At 47.2% G+C, this 21,354-nt stretch overlaps 1 protein-coding gene across 3 annotated transcripts in view; it reads left to right on the forward strand.

Annotated features, from left to right (window-relative positions):
• Positions 1–1,728: 1,728 nt before the first annotated feature.
• RASGRF2 (Ras protein specific guanine nucleotide releasing factor 2) overlaps positions 1,729–21,354 on the forward strand; it is a 2,380,666-nt gene continuing 2,361,040 nt past the window's right edge. For 2 of the 3 annotated variants that reach the window (XM_069627554.1, XM_069627556.1), the window contains exon 1: positions 1,730–3,123. In XM_069627554.1, coding sequence (XP_069483655.1) covers positions 2,848–3,123 — 276 coding nt within the window. In that variant the 5' untranslated portion in view covers positions 1,730–2,847. Of the gene's footprint in view, positions 3,124–21,354 lie in introns of all 3 variants that reach the window. The other variant, XM_069627555.1, reaches the window with a different exon arrangement.

Genomic DNA, 21,354 nt, shown 5'->3' on the forward strand with positions numbered 1-21,354 from the left:
CAAGGTGTGAAAAGGGAGCTGGGATCCACAGCATTGTGGTTGGGGCTATGGGGAGTGCAGTGGTCGAAGTGTATGAAAAGAAGTATTGGAACTATGTTACCTGCTGGCCTGTGCTCGCTCCCCACAGACCTCATTGCCACACCCCCTCTCACAGGCAATTCAAACCCCCAAACACCTGCTGCTTAAGGGAATGTTCAGTGCAATGCAAGTTTCAACTTCTTCCCACACTTAGTTTTAAAAAAACGAAACCATTTCAAAACATTTTTTTTTTAAATAAAAGAATAGGAACAGTAAAAGTAAAAGGAGCATTTCTCCCGCCCACTTTGACCACTGGGGATGCCGCGCAGGGAGCCAATCAGCTGGTAGAGAGAGGATTTGTATGACCCATGGGTGCAACATTGCAGTGTGTCCTCGTTGATGTCCGTGGGGCACACCATTAGTCCGACTCGGTGTAATGGCTTGGCCCTTGCAATCTCAATCTGTTTTGTATATTGGACACTGTCAACAAATGGCAAACATGTTTTTTGACTGTTCAGCACAATCATGTAACTGAGGGGTGGTGTGGGAAGGTCCATGAAGTCATTGAGTGGTGTTCATGTAACTGTGGCCAAAAGTTGAAGCAACTAACTGGGATCATGTAACATATATTTGGATATAGGGGGCTGACTAGTCCCACCAATCCGCTTTTGTGACCCGCCTTAAAAATGTAACCAAAATACAAAATATTTTATGATAATTTGACGAATTTCGTGTAAAAGTTTCAGCTGCAGTGGGCGGCATTGACAGCGTACTTCATTCAGTTTCATGGGGTTGTATGTACGTGCTTCCCATCTGTTTGGCTCCAATAAATTAGTGTTACTTCTTGCTTGGTGAACGCTGCTTTTTTGGATTACTTTCCCTTTCCTTGGATTACATTTGACTGAGCCCCCCCACCAGCACAGGATTTTGATTTAATTACATTTGAAAAAAGTACTCCATTCGTGCTATGTAGGCTGTTTAAGCATTCACACAACAAATCAAAGAAACTGAGAACATTAATCAATCAACTGCGGGCTTTGGACGGCATACATGCTTCTTCAAGCTGCGTCATTAACACGCTATGCAGGAATGTTGTGTGTAGAGCTGGATCTAAAGGGATGCCCTAGTGAGAATATGCTATCATGGCAGCCTGGATGCAGATTTCAGTAGGAACGGAAGCTGTGAGTGGAGCACGGAATTGGGAAACTCAGATGGGGGGTTTGAATGGATTAGTGTACAATGAGGCACTGGGCGGAAGCGAATAAAACCATGGTAGTCGGGGGTTTGAAGGGTGGTACAGTCAAAGGGACGAGGATGATGGATATAGAGCACGTGTAGCGACCACCATGTGGTGGCATAGATGGTCAGTCCGTGAACAGAGATGAGGGACTGAGGGGGCACACTGAATGGAGGAAAATGTGTAAGCACCTCTTGATAGTACTCTCTGTGTGTGCGTATAAAGGGATTCTGTGTAGTAGGTTACAAAGGGCAATAGACGGGGGAGGGCTGCGGGAACTGCGTTAAAGAGGGGTGCTTCAATGTCTATATGATGGGGAAATGTTGACTGCTGTACTCGGTCGGTCCCCCCCACCCCCCAATCCCGCTCCCAGGTCTGAGCCAGCGATGAGCACTGTGGCAGGCGCGTCACTGCCTGGTGAAACATGCGGCCGCCGCCTAAAGATTTCAGGGTGTGATTTGACAGGCTTGAAATGGGCGATGAAGGGAGCCGCGCATTCTGCAGAACAACAGGTGCTTGCAGGAGTGTGCGCTGCACGCGGCCAGGCGAGGATTCCGCTCGCTGAAGACGCGCGAGTGCCACACACTGGCGCTCACTGCAGCCTTCACGCGCGCTCAATACCCGAGGGCTGGGGAAGCAAGTGCGCGCGATCCGCCGGCGGAGGCAATCAGAGAGCCAAGCGATGGAGGCCGGGGTCAATGCTCGCACGGCCCGACTACTCCCCTGCACGCAGTAGAGGCGCGCCCGTTTCCAGTCTCCGGAACTGCATTACACAGAAGAACGGGGCACTTTCGGAAAGTTACACATCCGCGCTGCTTCGTGTGGAGAACTGTACTGAGGACAGAGCGGGGACTCCTTCGCCGCCGGCTCCCCAGGCGCCGCGCTGTGTGGTCCGCGGCCCAGGCGGCCGAGCGCGCGCTGCTCTGAGAGGGGAGCGCCGCAAAGCCGATTAGCGCTGAGCCCCCACGTGACGCAGCCCTTCCGTCTGCTGCTCTCCGGGCGCACGGCTTACTCCGCGGGGTCTTTTATTCATTCCACCCCCCATCACGTCGCGGGAACACGCCTCAGCCCGGCCCCTGGATTTTGGAGCACGCTGCACACACACCTGCACGGAGAGGTCGCGGTGGACAGTGGAGAGGCGGCATAGTGGTACTGGCAGGGGAGCGTGTTGCCCCTGCGCGGGAGTGACGGGCAGCGAGAGAGCCTGCGGGCAGAAGAGCAACAGGGAGAAAAGTGCGGCACTCTCCGGGTAGAGGAAGTCACACCTGCCGGCCGAGGGCAACCTTCCCCTGGAGCGATACCCGCGCAAGGAGTGCATGCAGAGTGAGCCCTGGAGCAGAGAGGGGGGGAGAGACCTGCAGGGGGCGAAGGGACCTCTCAGAAGCGGAGACACAGGAGGGATGTTTTCTGCGCGCTGGAGCGACTGAGGGGCGCGGAGTAAAGGCAGCAGCGGGCGCGTCCGTGTGCGAGGCAGAGCAGGCACCGGGGTACCTCCATTGCCCGGCTTTCAGTACCGCCGAGCTCCGCCGCGCGCAGAAGTTGCGCCATGTGTGGACAGCCCGAGTGACCGGGCCCGCGGCGCCGCCGCCGCCATGCAGAAGAGCGTGCGTTACAACGAGGGCCACCTGTTGCACATGTCGCTGCTGGCCCGCAGGGAGGGCGTGAAGCGCGGCCCGCTGGCCCGGCGCACGGCCGACGGCGGCCGCTGGCACGACAAGTGGTTCGCGCTCTTCCAGAACGTGCTCTTCTACTTCGAGAGCGAGCAGAGCAGCCGCCCGGCCGGCCTCTACCTGCTGGAGGGCGCCAGCTGCGAGAGGGCGTCGCCGCCGGCGGCGGCAGCGGGGCCCGCGGGACAGGGCGAGAAGCAGGTAAGGGGCGGGGCCGTGGGCGTGTCCCTGAACAGCGCAGCCAACCGGCTTCAGCGCTCCCCGGGCGCCACCGCTCGCGGGGCCTTGCAGTCTGCTACCCCCGAGGGGGACGCAACCTACGGCACACGTTACTCATGCCCGGTGGGAGCCAGGTGCACGGCTACAGCACCCAAAGGCACAGATCACATGGCCTCGCCACCTATGCCATATACCTCCACGCTGGCTTTACTCGGGCCACGCTCAACGCCAGGCCACCTGGGGAGCAACATCCCCACTCTAGCCGCAGAAAGTCCCACAGGTGGCCCGGCCTCCTACCACACGAACATCGCGCACACTTCTACTTAGTCACACTTTCCACAGTGATGATCTGACAATCTGCTACACCCCATACCTTATCAAAACTGCCCTCCAACCCCTTAGTGGAGCCTGCCATGCCATCTCTCTCTCTCACACACACACTCAAAATCTCCTCTCACACCCTCTACAGTGCCTCACCGCAGCACCTGCTGCCGCGCACACATCCCGCCTGAACCCAAATTCAATTGCGGTGCTTACGCGTGCCTTCAGGGGCCGATACACATGTGTTGCTATGTTCACTGGAGAACACATTACGTATGCTAGTGTTATAAACACAATTAAAAATCGCTTTGCAGTTTATTCGTGTTTTGTGCAGTCTGTAATGGGAATTTTAAACAAATGCATATGTTTCCATCTGGTTTTTGTTCTTGTACCCCAAAGCGTCACTTCTATAGGACATCATTATAATATAGTACAGTCTAATCTATGGTTTTGGACTCCGACTCCCATGCTCCTTTCCCAAAGACTCTGCTGTATGGGGCGGGTGCGAGTTGCAGTACAAAACAACTGCATAGCCAGGGAAGTATGCAGCATTGCAAGAGTGGGGGAGGAGACGGGTGAGGGCAGCCACAATACAAGTCCTGCTATTTCCCCCATCTTTCCCCCTGCCCCAACGCACCTTGGAAAATTATTGCTAAACTGTCACCCAATAATTTCCGTCCCCGATATGATGACTTGACTCCGTATCCTCTCCCTGCAAAATTCGGTCAAGAGTGGGATATGGAGCTGTGTGCTCCTGCTCTGCATCTAACACTGCTCCTTGTTGGACCTGCAGTGCAGTCAACGTTTTGGAGTGGGACACAGGGCGTGTTCCTGCTATGCAGCCCCATGGTGCATGGAGGATGCAGAGCAGGAGCATACGGCCACGCTGCTGTCCGTGTCCTGCTCCAGACTGCTGTTCTACAGGAAGCCAGGCCAAGCAGGAGCACACATCAATACTCTTGTCTTGGACAGGATGCCCAGAAAAAGTCATTGCACAGTAAGAAAGGGCTAGACTGGCTGCCCCCAAATGCCAGTCTACACATACCTCCTAATTTGTGTATGGATTGCAGAAACAGAAGTGACTTCACAGAAAAGGACATTTCAAGGAGCCACCATGAAATTGACTTTAGAATAAGTTGCCATAAGTAAGCCAAGTGGCAAATAACTTTGTCATGCAAAATACCTAAATTGCACTATTACTATATATGGAGAAACTCTATAGTCATTAGGCTTTAAAAAAATAAATGGTAGCATGATATATTAACATAAGCTATGACGTGAATCACAGAACTGCAGATAAAACAGCGTGATTTGCCCAGGGTCACACACTTTGGTTAAATGGTGAAACCGAAATCTAGACAATTTAAGCAACGGAAAATATCTTCACAGGTTTAGTTGATAAGATATTTATTAAGGCTTTGCTTTGCATTTCATGTGCTTAAATAATACTTTATAGCAATGCCTTGGAAGCAAACCACATTACATAATAAACTAGCCTTTGATAATAAACTAATTTAACATTATATACAACGTCATACATATATGCTGAGCAATACGACTATGGCTTTAGTTTTATTTTCCCCGTCCTGCATGTAAAGTCACAATAGCATCATGAAGAGTAATGTTAGCCTTACACATCCCCCTTGTGTTTTAAAGCCATGGTCATTATTTCATAAAGCATGCAGCATTATGGACCCTTCTCACTTCTGATCACCCCATTCACATGTCTTAAGGGGCCAAAGTCCTTGCAAATAGTCCCCCACCCTCCCATCAGTGCCTAATGGCTCCTATTGTAATTCCTTGCTGACACAGAGCAACGTGTCTGGTCCCTGGGAGAGCAGCTTTGCTGCTCAGAGCTCGAACAGTCACACGAACAATGAGGGATCTGAGCAGGAACATCATGCTCCTGCTCAGCACCCTCATTGTCCCGGTCTGGCTCTTAGGCCACTGTACATAGCCAAAGGTTGGAGACCCCTGCATTAGGGATATTAACAACATTCTTCACCAGCGAAAAAAGGGCAGTTAGTGGTTGACTGCAGAGGATTCTCAACTGTTCAGTAAATGTATAAGTCAGTGATGGCAAGGCCCGTTTGAACACTTTAGCTTTAAAGACTCTGGTACCATACTCGCTCATAATTGGGTTTCTCCTAATTATCAGGTCAGCATGTGGATAGCATTTGCATTTGACATGTGGCCCCGTCCTGCACATGCATCCACACGACCCTTTATGGATGGCAACTCCCCTCTATAGGAGCGCTTGTACAAGTTCCCCAGCTCTGCGTCTGCGGCAGGGAAGGAAGACCCCCCCGCTTAAAGTCACTCATACATGTAATAAAAGTGCACTCAGTCAACCGAGCTGAGTCACTTCTAAGCGGGAACCGGAGCCTGCCTTCCAGACGCTGGGCTATTTGATTCCACCAGAGGGGGCAGGATTGGGTCTGTGGGCGCTGGCGCTGTAACTCTGTGCGCCGAAGACGCTGAGCATATTCTCTGGAGAAAAAAATACTTTACACACGCACATTTCTTACAAGCTGATTTTTAGGATGGAATGGCATTTGAGTACTGCTTACTTTGTTACCTGGGAATGTTCAGGCGTGCACTAGGTGGGATGGTTTCTGTGAAGGAGACTGACTGTGGGCGTGGGTGACTGCAGGCTGCCTAAGAAATGTTCTGAACATTGATCTAAACGGTGCGCGGTTCCGCACATTTTTGAAAATATATTGTGCAAAAAAGCTGCAGGTTTTAGAGTATGAAATAATAAGATGCTTTTTGGGGGTGGAGTGGGGGGTGGGAGGTGGACTCTCCCTGAGTACTATCGAGCATTTTTCTCTCCATCTATATGCTGTTACCAAAGGATTTATTCACAAACTCCATGAGCATTTGTTTAGCAATGTTTCGTAGATTTAGTAAATGTGTAACCCGGGGGATTGCCTGATGGGTGCAGTCAGATATGGCAAGGTTGACTCCGGGCCAGTAAATAATTCAGAAATACTGCAGACAGCACATCTTTCTTTCTGTCTCACTATTCATCCCAGCTTTCAGTCCCTTGGCACTGGCACCGCTGGTGGTCGCTTTCTCCCTGCCTCTCCGGGTCGATGGGCCCCCCAGTAATCATTCCTGGATGATTCCATATAGCCAGTGCTGGTCATTGGGCCTGCTCTCGGCGGATCTGAGATCCGGCACCAGATATGGAGCCGGATCTCGGGATCCAGCCGGAGTCAGCCTCCCAAGCCCATGAACTGCGCTGGAATACTTAACTTTTTTTTTAAAAAAAAGGCAGCATTGCCTCTTACTGCGGTTTTGGTACTGGTGTGTAATGCACAATACCCACTACGTGTAAAACTGATTCCTTTCAGTTGTACATGTAGCGACCATTGTGCATTACACACCAGTGCCAAAGCCGGCGGTAAAAGGCAATGCTGCCGTTGCAGGCGTTTTTTGATTTATTTATTTACATTACGAGCCCCGCCCCCTCTAGACCACGCCCCCTCTGGCACCGCTCCTCCCCCCACCCTGGCCCTTGTGTTGTGGGATACCCCACCACATTTTATTCCATTTCCACCACTGTATATAGCTGTATATAGCTGACGTGCTCTGCGGACATCCATTTTTGGCACTGAAGACAATCATTGCGGGTGCAAGGATACGCATAATAATTTCTATCTGAATGAGCCAATTCGTGTGACAATCCTGCGGTGATCGTCTTTTCCAAGAACATCTCGGCAATCGCTCCACTCCACCCTACTTCCCGCCTCTCCCTCCCCTGCGCCACCTGGCCATTCTAATGACCGCTGCTACCCCCGCAGACTGCCTGTAACCTCCCCCGGGTGTCCCTTATGTACAGCGCTCCTTTGACGCTTTATAAATCACTTACATAAGATTGTCAAAACGTTTGTTAGCTGTTGCTGCAGACATGTATGTGTAGCCTTGACATTGGAGGTGGGACTGGCAAGGCCTTTATTTCACCGAAGTTGATGAAATACGTTTACTTGAGTTGGGTAAACATAACTCCCACAGTTAAGTGGCAAAGGCAATTCATTATGTCATCAGCACTGTATATATATATATATATATATATATATATATATATATATATATATATATATATATATATATATAGTTATGCTATTTAGTTATTGAAATGACATAAGATGAGGTATGTTAGTTGCCGAGCACTATAATGTTAATATGGGTGCAATGTATGAGTTTTTTTGTGTTTGATGGCTAGTTTTAGAGAATCAGCCAACAGAAAGGTCCTTTTAAACATGCACTCTTTTGAAGAAATACACGTTTTGTATATAGAGGTCTCTCCAGTTATGTCTGTGCATTGGGGACTGGGCATGTGCAGCGTCCCACAGGGAGAAACAACTTTACTCTGAGACCCAGCCCCCCCTCTTCTAAAATTCTTCCAGGTCCTCCGACCCCAGTGGAGTGACACCTTTTTGTTCATTCACACCACATCTAGAATCACATCCTCCCTTCCACGCACACATGTTAGAGCCCCATGACTCGTGCATGTTGTCTTAGCTCATATGGCCTGCACGCATGCTCACTAGAAATGCCCTTGTCGCTTGTTGGCCACGGAGCCCAACTCTCATGTTCACTGTAGTTGTTTGCCCCTGCGTGGTCCTCCCATGAGGTCCGCTATGGGGGTATTCCAGCTGGCGAGGGTCCTCGCCCTTACTCGTCTGCCCCATGTGTGAGAATGGACTATCTGCGTCTGCACTTCTGCACTGTCTGGGATTTTCCCTCTTGTGATTCCCCAGGCTTTGGCTGCTGCCTCCACCACACCCTCTGCTCCTCAGACATGTTTGTTTCATGGAGGCGGCCGCATTCCCATAAGTTCCTTCCACATGGTGCCCTTGATCATACAAGTCGCCCTCTACCTGTACAGGGAAGGTGTCGGTCAGTAAGTTCCAGCCGGTACTTTTGCTCTAGTTTGCACACTTTTATTCCGGGGAACTTTATGTAGGTACTGGGTGCTCACCTATGCTATGTTCTGGGCCTGCCCTGTCTATCATACCCATTTTGGTACTCTGGGTCGGACTGGGCCATACAATTGTCTTGGGCACCAATGAAAAAGTGGCCCACAGTTGCAAATGGCAATTCATTCCTTTTGTGACAGACTGTTTGAATAGTAACCAAAGGGAAGGTTTTTGATAACATCTGATGCAAATTGTGCATGTTAAAGAACATTTATTCAGTAACACTGGTCAAAACTACTAGCCGCACATTGGCCAGAAAAGTGGCCCACTTTGACCAAAAAAGCGGGCCCACACCAGCATTTTGTGTTTTTGGTTCAGGCATGTGCCTATTGCCCTATAGGCCAGTCGAACTCTGTTGGTGCTAGGTGCTTTAGTGGCCTTGCTAGGTGCACTGTTCCGTCTAAGCGCGTCATGCATACCTGGTTCCATAGGCCTGCTATTTCTCTAGGCGCACACCGCAGTTCACTGCTACTGCTACTTTGGTTTCTCTCCTTTGCCTGCCGGGTAGCCCCCAGGAGCATTAAGGACTCACCACTGCTTTGTGGGTCCCAATATCACTGTGGACGATTCCCCGCAAACGAGTGGGTACCATGATTCTTTGGCATTCTGATGCTTGGGGCTATAAGGGCACTGAGTCTGTTGGTGGTCTCCCCAAATCCATTCCAACCGACAGGGGGTTAAATATTGTGGACTTTGTGACCTTTCTCTCTTATGAAAACACCTTCCACATGAAGTGTTGCAGAAAACATTGATTTACGTGGGCAAGAAACCATTATTACGCCAGAATCCCATGGGCCCTCAGAGGCTGTTGAATGCTTCTAATCCTTTTTGCAAAAAGCATGACCTGCGAAATCGGTTTTATTTCGTTTTATTAATTGTGCATTTGTTAGGTGCTTATACAGTAAGTCTATTCTGTTTCAAAGTGCCCACAGGGCAGCAGGGAGGGAGCATGGGATTGAAAAATAGTGAATACAGTGGAAGATAAAGACGAGCCTACTATGCCTTGTGAGTATTCAGGACGTGCAAGTGCAGCGAGAAGAGGGGAAGTGGGGTTAAATGCTGGAATGTCCGTGCTTGTGGGTGAGCAGCAGATGAAGTGCATAGTAAGATAAGTGCTATGTGGCCTGGGGCCGCATTGGGTAGAAAGGTGCAAGTCTACAGGATTGAGGCCGGTGGGTGCCGTGGCAAGTGCTGAGCCGTATACAGAGGCTGGGGCGATTGGGTATGGGATGCCAGGTCCCTGAGGGATACATAAGGGCCCTGGTCAACAATTTCAGAGACTGTGAGATTAGAAAAGGAGGGACGAAGAGAAGGAGGTGGTGAAGAGGAAAGTCTTGATGAGCTTCTGGAATTTGAGGAAATCTTGCTCAAGATGGAGAGGAAGGGGGAGGCTTGTCCATAAGAGTGAGCCAACCGAAGAAAGTGATCAGCATCCAACCCTCTGTTTAGCGAAACGCTTTACACACAGAGAGTTGCTGCTAGAGGACCACAGAGGTCTGGAGTAAGAGTATTCATTAAGAGGAAGTTGCAGCTAGCATGGTCCCAGGCCCCGGACACCCTTGTGGATGATGCAGAGGGATTTTAATTTAATCTGTGCCACAACCGGGAGCAAGTGAAGAGTTTTATGGGCGGGAGAGATGCTGTCCCTGTGCTTAAGACCAGGGTAAGTCTTGCTGCCCCATTCTGGATTAGCTGGAGGGGTTGTTAAGTGGAAGAAGGTAGATTCAGGAGAAGACTACTGATCAAGGATTGGTCAACACCCAAGCACAAGAAACCCATTTCAGACGGGGTTAATCTTTTCCAAAAAGGACAGTTATTTCTGTACACTCTTCTAACTCCCTCTTCTTATTTTCACTGCGTTGTGTGTAACATAGCCATACTTGTATCACTATGTTGTTTGATCTCCTATTTTTGTTGGTATTGACTTTCAACAATGCAATGCAGCTGTTATTGGTTTTTAATGCACACTGTATCAGTTACTGAATGTTCAGTAATGTCTTTCTTTTGGTTTCCTGAAAATGATTGGTTTAATACTAATTTGAGACTCATGCCCTGATTTCGCTATCAACCTCAGATGAATTGGTATTTACTACCTTGATTGTCTTACAACCATCAGGCAGGCTGAGAAACATTAAATAAAACATGTGTAGAAACATTATAAATGAGACTGTGAACTAGTATGTTATCGATTGACAAAAAGTCTTGACGCTTAATGTTTTTCAATACTTAATTAAACATTTGGGTCACAGGTGACTTACTTAACACCAAGATCACCCTACCAGAATAGAACAACGTACAGAAATAACAGTATACTCTAATTCAAATTGGCAGCTACCCCTTTTTGTGATGTACTGCAGTAGTCAAGCCTAGAGAGAACCAGGGCTCGGGGAACATTGAGGTTCTAGTGGAAAGTGAGGAAAGGGAGAATTCCTTTGAGACAGAAAAGTTGAAAGTGGGACTTCTTGGCAATGTCCTGAGTGTGAGGGAGGAGGGAGAGAGAGGAGTCCAATATGACTCCAAAGTTTCTGGCTTCAGAAGAAGGAGCAGGGAGAGAGCCCATAGAGGATGGGCAGAGTGAGGGGGAAAAAGAGGGAGCTGGAATCACAATAGGAAGGATCTCAGTCTTGCTGCCATTGAGGCAGAAATAGTTGGAAGTATACCAGGACTGGATGGCAGATAGGCAGTCAAGGATGGTGGAAGATGCAAGAGAGTCAGCCAGGAGTTTGAAAAAGAGTTGTGTGTCATCTGTGTGTCATCTACATCGCACTGGAAGTTGGCAGAGAAGGAGAAAATGAGGAGTGCTAGCTGAGCAAGTTAAGTGTTGAAGAGCCAGCGGGAAAGGTTTGAGCCCTGGGGGACACCACAGCTGGAGAAGGAAGTAGGTGAGGAGAAGGTGCACAAAATGACATGGGATGAATGGTCAGTTAGGAAGGAGGTAAACTAGTCCAGTGCCCGCTGCGAGATACCAAGGGTATCATGGAGCCGTTTTATGAGGATACAATGGTTAACCGTATCGAAGGCAGTGGAGAAATCGAGTAGGATAAGGACAGCTGGAGAGTTAGAGTTCAGAGATGCAAACAGTTCTTCACGGGTGTTCAGAAGAGCAGTTTCTGTGCTTCTGTATGCTCGGAATCCAGATTGATGGTCGTGGAGACCACCAACAAATTCAGTATGTGAGGTAAATTGTGGAAATGCCAGTTTCTCCAGCAGTTTCACGAGGAAGGGGGTGATAGAAATATGGGGGTAGTTGGCTGGGTTTTTTTCAGGAGGGAGCGCACAAGGGAGTACTTGAAGGAGGATAATCCAGTGGCAAAAGAGTGGTTGCAGAGATCAGCGAGTGCAGGGGTAAGAGAGACAATGTTGTCCTTGATGGTTCTGGAGGAGCAAGGGGAAACCTGTTCGAAGAGAGCTTCATGGAGCCGACAACTCTGATGACTTCTTCAAGTGTGACAGGGGAGAAGGAGGAGAGAGAGGATGAAGGCGGGTGAGAAGCCGTAGGAGGCAAGGTAGTGAGGGCGGGGTTGGGTGGGAGGGTGTCAAGGGTGCTCAGAACGTACAGAGTTTTAAGAAAACGGCAATAATGTTATTTTAAAGGTCAAATAAATATGTTTCCAATTTTTAAATGGTAATTATATTCCACAGGAAGTCTGATCATGAAGGAATAGACATATTTGCGTACATATTTTGATGATTAAGCAAAGTGGCCAGCAGATTAGGCCCACTCAAACAAAGCCACAATGATTGACCAAAACTTTTGGTGTTAAATCAACCATTTATATTCATTACCTGGGTTGCACGTGTATGGCTAGAGTATTCCCATATTAATGTGTGTGGCAGACATTTTCTTTCGTTGGTGTTCGAAATCATTGAATTATGTATTAAATGCCATATGGCAAAACATATTGGGCGGGGTGGGTGGCGCCTCAAATCATGTAAAATAGAATTAATTCAGCTGCAATTGGGAATGATATGTTACATTTACATAGCACAACAATGCCAGTTGGGTTTCTGAGCACTATGCACTGAACTACCCAGTGAAATAGAAAAGGTGTAAGCAGTGAATACAAGCCTTCTCTGCCTACACCCAAAGACTATGAAACATACAACCCGTCAGCATCCGACTCGCCCCCATGCTCCTACAATTCAGAAAAGAAGTCAAGACCCACCTCTTCAATAAGTCTCTCTTCCTCAAAACCTAGGACATCATGTCGCCCCTCCGTGCCACCTGACTCACCAGACGCTGTCAGTCCCTTTCCTCCCCGCCACCCTGTACAGCCCCCCCTCGGGGCCTCGCTGTATCCTACACCCGCTGTATATCTGTTCTGTTGTTACCTCTGAAAAGCACTCTGTTATGCATCTGTACTGTTGTATACCTCTGTAAAGCGCTCTAATGCTTCTCGAAGCTAGGCCAGCACCCAATAGTTATAATAATATTGTTCTGAAAGCCAGATGCACATTTCTTGTGCTAAGGAATCTGCAGTTACCCCCAGTGGCCGTTGTGACCTTGGGGTTAAAGAGGGATGTGACTAACGCGGACATGAATGTGTATGGTTAGTGATTTGTTCCACCAAATAGAATATGGCGTAAAAGGTTGTCACACTAGTTAGTTTAAATTGTTCCAAGTTGTGAACATCAAGCCAGTGCAAGGGTTTGCTGGCCAAGTGCACAAAATCTCTTTTTCTTTTTCCGCAAACCACTGGGAATCCCTTGAATACCCTTGGTATTAGGGAAAGCCTGACTCACACGCCATATGCTAGCCAATTTAAAGAAAGCATCTTTAAACCCCTGCTTTAAGAAGAAATATCAACGAGCAATAAGGTTGGATCAGTGTATTTTTCCATTCATTTCCATGAATGGGAAGTTCATCTGGGTTTACCAGATTGCATGGCATCACTTTTGATACAAAACTGAAAGGGGCACTAAGGCTGGATGTGAGCACTGGAGCAGAAGGGAGACCCGGAAGCATACAACTTCTCTCCGGTACTACATGGTAAGTACTGCAGTGCATGCAGACGGTGCAGGGGTAGAAGGGCATTCCTGCAGTAAACTTCATTTGCGCTGAAGAACAGGTTGAACATTTTTGACCTAATATTTCTTTACAGGAAGCTTGCTTTGCGGTTGTGAGTATAAACAAATGTAACATTGTAGATTGAGTGTACCTGTGAGAGCACCGTATTTGATTGGAGTAGAACCCTGTCCCCTCTGCAGTCCTACATTTGGTGCTACATGGAGGCTGTGATGCTGGTGGTAATTAGTTATAATCCTCACAACAAAAATTATTTGCAGGCAACTGCAATTTCCAGGATGTTGATGTATTCCCCGAAGGCAACAATTCAAGGGAAGCACACTTTGAAGCTGTAGAGATGCGTTCCAAGTCCAATCCCAATAACCACACGTGTAAGGACACGGTAACAGATTTTTGTCCCGTCAAAGGAGAACATTTAGATGGGGAGAATGGTCATTTTGGTGGACACATTTGAGGAAGTGCCCTCTGTAATGAGTGATACACACTTGTTCCCAACGCCCACATCTGCTTTATTGTATGATTCCTTCCTGAACACACACTTTAGTTTGGAAATGGAAGCACAGGGGCAATGCGGGGAGATGTGTATAGAGGTAGGGGGAACAGAGGGCATCTTCAGTATGGAAGACAATAAAAGTTTGGATACAAATGACCCATCAGCCGAAGCATCAGGCGAAACTGTGGATTGAATAAAAGGATCAACAACGGTGGGAGGGAATGTGATGGGCGACATAGCAGAAAAGTGGGACAGTTTGGACCACGACATCCTGGAACACGATACACTTGTCTACCCCAGCCTCTTTAGCGGCATTACATTTTGTTTTAAAATCTTTTGTCTTACTATAGGAACAGGAGAAGAGTGTTTTGAGGAGTGTGGTGAGGAGAGTGCATTAAGGGGACACAGGTATTGTTAATTGTTAAAGTAGTAAATGCTCGGAAACAAAATGTGTGGTTCATTTTTAGATTTGTGATTTTTGGATTTATGAGTTTGATACATGTTTGTATAGCTTGTGTAAAGATTCATTTTAAATTAATAAACAATGAAAAGAAATAAAGACATTTCGACAAGTTAAAGATCAGACTGACTCTACGAGGAGGCCATTACCTTAAGTGGAAGCAAGAATTTGTTTATTTCAGCATGCATGGGATTTCCCCTGTGGTTATAGGGCGATATGTATTGAAACTTAGATTACGTCTTCTCCAAGTTTGGCAGAGGAAGGGATTGTGGTTCAAAACCTCAATACCAAACTGAGATTATGTAAAGTAGATATTGGACTCATTGACATATTTTGTGTGCTCCATTCAACAACACAATGCATGTATATATCCGAACTACTTGTGTTCCATGACGTAATGGTGGAGGAAAACACGACGACGCCAAAAGCCAGCTATCAAAATGGATTAGTATTACAAAATGGATATGACTTGACCTAAACAATAGACATGAGTGTTGATACAATTCCAAGTCATCATGACAAGATAAAAGCAAACTGTATATTGATGAAATTTGTCTTATGAATTGTATGGATTAATGAACCTGACAGCAAATTTAAATAAAAAAAAAACTGAAATATTACCAGAACCTGTAAACAACGAAGCACCTGAAATGTCTTGTTTGGTAAGTTTACCTTGTTTAAACAAGTAAACCAGAACATGTACTACTTTCACTTGAAGTGTTGAAATATGATCCGTGTTCTCAAGCAGAAGTTAGTTTACTTGATCACGTCGATTTTGCACATGAATCTCCAATGACACGCAGAAAGTAGGATGAAAAGTTAGGGCGTGGAAAAGTGAACTAATACTGATGGCATTTGAAGATTTTGGGAGAACTTGAAGGATCATGTTGTAGAAACGGCCTGATGGGTCTATTAATAGTTGAGGGATGCGAGAGTGAATTCTGGAAAAATCTACAGACCGCTTCAGAAAGGGTTGAAGCCTTATTTGGAGAGAACCAAAAGGATACTTAGCCTAAGGTCGCTAACTGCCTGTGAAGAGAAAAACTCTTTGAATATTTGCAAAATGAGGGAAGTCAGTACCAATGACGTCACCAGCCCTAAAGGAAAGTGATATGATTGGAAATGTGTACATAGTTAAGCAGAAACAAAGAAGAATAAAAGCTCAGTGTTCTAAATAGTGAACCTGCAGTTTATGAATGCTGAGGCTGCATGTTGGCCCCACGATGGTGAAGGGGTTCCAATGGAAGCCAGAATGTACAAGAGAGAATGTTTGTGGTTGAAGGTAGAGCGGACGTTGGAAGATGAGGGAGCTGAGAAGGGGCAGCCAACACCGGGGCTGCTGCTGTTGTGTTAGTTGTTACTGAAACAAATCAAGCAAACGATCTAGGACTGCAGCATACTCAATACAAAGCATGCACGCCTAGTGCTTCCAGATATGGCTGCCAACTGAAGACCTGAGGAGTTGTTAATATATGTGTGTTGAAAATAGATATACATGGAGAAGGACCTCGGGTTTCCTGAAGGAACTGAAATGGAAACTTGTACAAATCCTATTTCTCCAATGTGGAAGATGTCTGGAATTTCAATCAGTGACTGCACTGGCAGGATCGGGCAGATATACTTCTTGGAGAGAAAATGCCTGCACAGACAAAGGATGCAAAAACCTTGTGTCAGCTCAGTTAGTCCCGCCAGTTTTGTATCTACCATATCTCAGTGCCGAGATGCTGTCCCTTTGGCGGAGGTCAAAGCATTTTACTTGATCTTTCTCTGGACGTTTCAAAGGCTAGGGTTGGTTGGAGAGACCCTGGACATTGTCACGGCCTCCCATGTGATTCAGCCCTTGCTGGTAGTCTCCACAGAGCTCTGTAATAGAGCAGAGCCGGAAGGTCGATTGTATTGTGTAAGGAAGGATTCCCACCACTCTTGGCAACATTCTGAGGGTAAAAAGTTAGTTTTCAATGTTTGCTTTGTTTCTTTTGTAATTCTCTTTCGTTTGATGTGTGGTACTGGAAAAACACAGCATAGAGGATTGAACCCCAGACCTTGGAGTGATTGTGCATGAGCCAACATATATTTAACTTCAGTTCTTACAAACCTCAGATTCTGAACAAGGATAATTGTGAGACAGGTGTTGTGTCAGCAGCTGCAGCCTTGAGCTAGGAGTAAGATGTGGTGCAGGTAAATTACTATTCACATGCCCCAGGATCTCTGGTACCATTTTGGGGGATTTTGTTCATCATGATGGGGTGGACATCACCACACATGGATGGCAAGAAAACAGCCAAATGTAACCTTGCTTGACACTTGAGCTATTCCTGGTAGGGTGATGGGGGCGTGAGCACCAAGTATGCCCCCTTTGGGTTTATTTTTACCATCCAAACCATGGGAAGGAAAATGTTTAGATGGACGTTAATACCATACACTTTTAAATGTCGTTACACCATAACATTGTTTAGTGGTTTCAGTTTAATAACTGGATGGAACACTTTGCCTGTCTTTGGAAGTAGGCAAATGGTGCAGAGAAAATGAGTCACTAAAGCTGTCACTTCTTTCACTGATCCCTTCTTTACTAGGCTATGAATACATATGGTTTTCTCTGATCAAAAGAAAGAGAAATAGAGCAATTGGAATTGAGGGGAATAATGTTCTAGTTAGTAACCTTTTATCATTTGGACAATTCATGGATTGTATGGTCCCTCTTTCCATTCGAACATTGGGGGAGGTGGTAGAATGAGTGAGCTTGCCATCTATATGTTTCTGGGAACAATTATGTATAGAAGAAACTCTTAACTACAGGCGTTCAGGGTCAAAGATGACTCATTCTATTTGGTGGCCTCTCCACTGTAGCCCACACTTAGCAAAAAAGGTGTTTCGGGTGCATCCGTTTGAGAAGGAACCTAAGTGGCTGCCTCTTGGTGAAAGTTCACTGTGCGGTTGATGCACTGTGGGACGCCGCAGGAGTGGAGGGGACTACATCAAGGGTGTGGGATAAGATCTGCACTGTCTTCATACTGTTTCAGGACAGGGTTTTCATTCTTTTCAGACATGCTAGGGATCTCCTGCACTCCACCAGGGCTCTGCTCATAACCTAGCTCTATGTGCCATAGAAGTCGCCCCTCAAAATCTTCAGAGGATGGCCTATCCTTGTAAGACAACATATCTTGAGAGTAGTACTTAAGACAGAAACAATGTATTTCTTTGAGGCTATTATCTACTACATATGGTGATTGGTGGTTCAGGGTCATGGACCGGTTTTATGAAAGGGCAGATGAAATGATCCTCCACACTAGTAAGGATTGGAAACGTATTTATTGTAATGGTTGCAGATCATATGTACACCCCACCAGTCTTATCAAACGCTCCTTCCAACTGGCCTAGAACTAAGCAAGCCTTCCTCACATTCTCATTCTAAATTCTATGTGTACATTCCGCACATGAAGAATGCTACACCAGAGTTTCAACATTATTTTTGTTCAAGCTTGTTAGTGTCATTGGTAAAAGTTTGAAATGCGTTCTTTTCCTACTGAGTGAGCGGGTAAATAAGTGTATGCAGCACAAGAAGCCCCGGATTGAATCTTCTGCTCAGCTTCCCTCAGTGCCGATACATCAGAGCTGCTCAACGCTACAGGGTTATCCGGGAGTGCACATTTTTACACGTACGTGGTCTCGTGCCTCTTTGGGTTTTACAAGTGAAAAGATGGGTAATTTAGGCGGGGAACCAGTGCAAGCAAGCGTCATCAGATAATGTTTAAAGCTGTGCCAGTCTCCCCACAGGAGAAGCAGTGTTTTCAGGGTGTGCTTAGAAGGCTGAAGGAAAGAGAAAGTTTAGGAGGATGGAAGGACGAGACCAGGGAGTGCCGCATAAAAACTCGTGAAAAATGTGACCCGCAGACTGAGACCTGTGCATGGCATGTTGCTATAAATGGACTCTGATGTGAGGAGCAAGGAAACCCCTTAACTCTCGGATTGATGTGATTGTTGCAGCGTTTGGGCTCCAAGGGAATGTGATGCAGTGGCCCCTTTGCTTCGGCGCCACAAGTTTATCCTCTGCTCCACAATAGCTCCATTGGTTCCCGGCCGAGTCCATTTCAAGTCACATTGTATGGACCATAATAGACACATGTGTGCGACTATTTTGATCAACAGAGACGGGATATTTATCATTCCTTCCTAGGTACACAAATAAAAGAACTGGAGCAAAGGCGTTCTCCGTTCTGGTGGCCATGCTGTGGAATTACCTTTTCTGGAGAAATTAATCGCACTCCTCGCCATCTTTCTTATAGAAGAGGTTATCAAAGCCATATTTATATATTCTCTTTTTACTTATTGCAAAAGTGTAGCTGCCACTCAACTGGGTCCAGGATAATGCAACGGTGCTCGGAGACCACTTCTGCGGTGGCATTGCCCTCTTTAAATAACCAATCCCATACCATAAAATAGTTGTGGTCTATGTAACTAAAGAAGTGGTTTAATGGGCACTGTGTCGCAAAATCATATTTACCTGAAAGGGAGGGCAATCTGTCGAACAGCTGCATTAGATAAGTGGAATCAGTAGTCAAAATTATACTGAAATAAATGAAAATATTAAACCCAAAACCCTAAATCAAATCAAAGAAAATCGGTTCAGGATCCCACCCCTGAGTAGGGCAGTGTGGTAAAGAGCCTGCTGCAGGGATATGCGTGTACCCTGCAGGCCAGAATGCTCAAACTCCGCCAAGTAGCTTAAGATTAATGCGCCTGCTCCAGCGATCTCGCATGATGGGACATATCCCTCCAACAGAACAACAGATCTGCGCTTCCACTCTTTCAATTCCAGAAGGCACCCCTCCGCCCCCTCCCCAACCTGAAAAATACAGTCTCAAACTGGCTGCTCATAAAAACTTGTAATAAGCCAAAACATTTTAGCAAAATCTAGCAACCTTCTGCAGCGACCAACAATGCGGGTAATGTCTTCAGTTGTCTCTTTTTTGTTTTTCAGGGCTTGATAAGTCTGGCTGCGGCGCCGGTAGAATGTCGCGGGACTGGTCCCATCTAATGCTCCGTCTCGGGCCCCGATTTACAACATTGCTGCGGCCTCTTAAAGCCCTTCCTGACACTCTCTAGCTTTCTAGTAAAGGGGGCGTTTTTAGCCGCCAGAAAGGCGCTGCATTTACACAGGGGCATTGAAATACATACGAAGATGCATAGACATATGAATAACGATACATAGACTGCATTGTTAATGGTTCAATGTCTGCATCCCTCAGTGTAAGAATCTGAAAACGAAGCAGGCAAAATAAAGTGTTATGCGTGTGATTGCTGAATTTCCCTTCTAGTGGTTTCCTACTAAAACAGGAATGTACACAGAGTTTCGCCTTTTGTTTTTCCTACTGCATGCATCCAGGCAGTTTTGTTACACACACACAGGGGGCATGATATGCCGACACCGTGAGACATCTGAACAAATACATGGCTATAAACAACAAATACAGATAGTCGCTTTGACAGACACTGAAACATGTAAACATACACAATCTGAACCTCATGCACAAATACTGAAACAATTACGTTCTCAGACACAGAAGCACAACATATATATAAAAACGACTCCATGATACTCTTGGTATCTCAGAGCGGGCACTGGACTGGAAGATCTACTTCCTCACTGACTGTCTCCCAGGTCATCCTGGGCTATTTCTCCTCTCCCACCTCCATCTCCCGTGGAGTTCCCCAGGGCTCTAACCTCTCAGCCTGGCTCTTCAACATCTATCTCGCTCCGCTTGCTCACCTTATCTCCACTTTCTCCCCTCACTTCCAGTGTTACATAGATGACACTTAACTCTTCTTCAAACTTCCCTTTGGCTCTCCCCCTTCTGCCATTCTCGACTGCCTTTCTGCTATCCAGTCCTGGTGTGCCTCCAATGATCCTTGCCTCAATGCCTCAATTACGCTCCTCCAGCTCCTACTCTCTGCATGTCAGGCGCTTCTCGAAGCAGCAAGCTGGTGTAAGATCTCTCTCTTCGGCTGGCTCCCTTCTCTGGAACAGCATCCCCTCTTGTCTCTGTCTTGAGCCAGAGCTCCTCAAATTCTGGAAGCTACTCAAGACTTTCCTCTTAACCTCCTCCCTACCCCTCTCACTACTTTGCTAATAGCCCACATTCGCTGAGATTGGTGGCCTGGGACCATATGTGTCCTTCTGGGTCCTGGCCTTCCGACACTGTTCCCTTTCAGCCTCCTGCCCCATACAAGCACTTGCCTTCTGGGACTCACTGGCTTGTATTTCACAGGCATGCAATTATCAATGGTAAGTGATCACTCTGCACCAAGCGATCCCTGCCAGACACTTACTGCTTCACACAACGCACTCCTCTGCGCTGCCCTCAATGGAACCTCTAGCATTTACCCCCCTCCCCGTCCCTGTCTCTCTCCTTGCACTTGCACGCTCTGAATGCTCACAAGGCCCATTTCCAGTTCTGGGCACTGCCGCAGGGCCGCCCAAGGCGAGGCAGGGTAACTGATGTTACCATCCAGCAGGCCTGGAGAGGGGCAGCCCCCAGCCCCATTGCCTGCTCCTCTCCCTCTCAGCTGCAGAGACACACAGTCTCTGTCACACAAAGCCAGGAAAGGGTGAGGTGTGAACAATCACCTCACCCTTCCTCTAAGCAACAAGGTGCTAAGCACCCAAGAGAAACCAACAGTCAGGAAGGGCCCAGGTTCAAAGATTTGCTCCCCCTCAGGGGGCCAGACAGTCGGCTACCCGGCCTGGGGGCTGGAGCACAGCCCCCACCAATATGCATATCAAAAACCAAGGGCTCCCCTGGGTCTTATAAATAAGAGCAACATGCTCTAAGAAAACACAATCTGTTTGTGGACCCTGAACGGGGACTCAAACAAACACGAGGTTCGCTCTTCACTCAGAGTCTTCCACTCTTTTTCTTCTTTACCACAA

This window comes from Ambystoma mexicanum, chromosome 6p (genome assembly GCF_040938575.1).
Source record: "Ambystoma mexicanum isolate Mex_15411 chromosome 6p, UKY_AmexF1_1, whole genome shotgun sequence".
In the NCBI taxonomy this organism is placed as follows: domain Eukaryota; kingdom Metazoa; phylum Chordata; class Amphibia; order Caudata; family Ambystomatidae; genus Ambystoma; species Ambystoma mexicanum.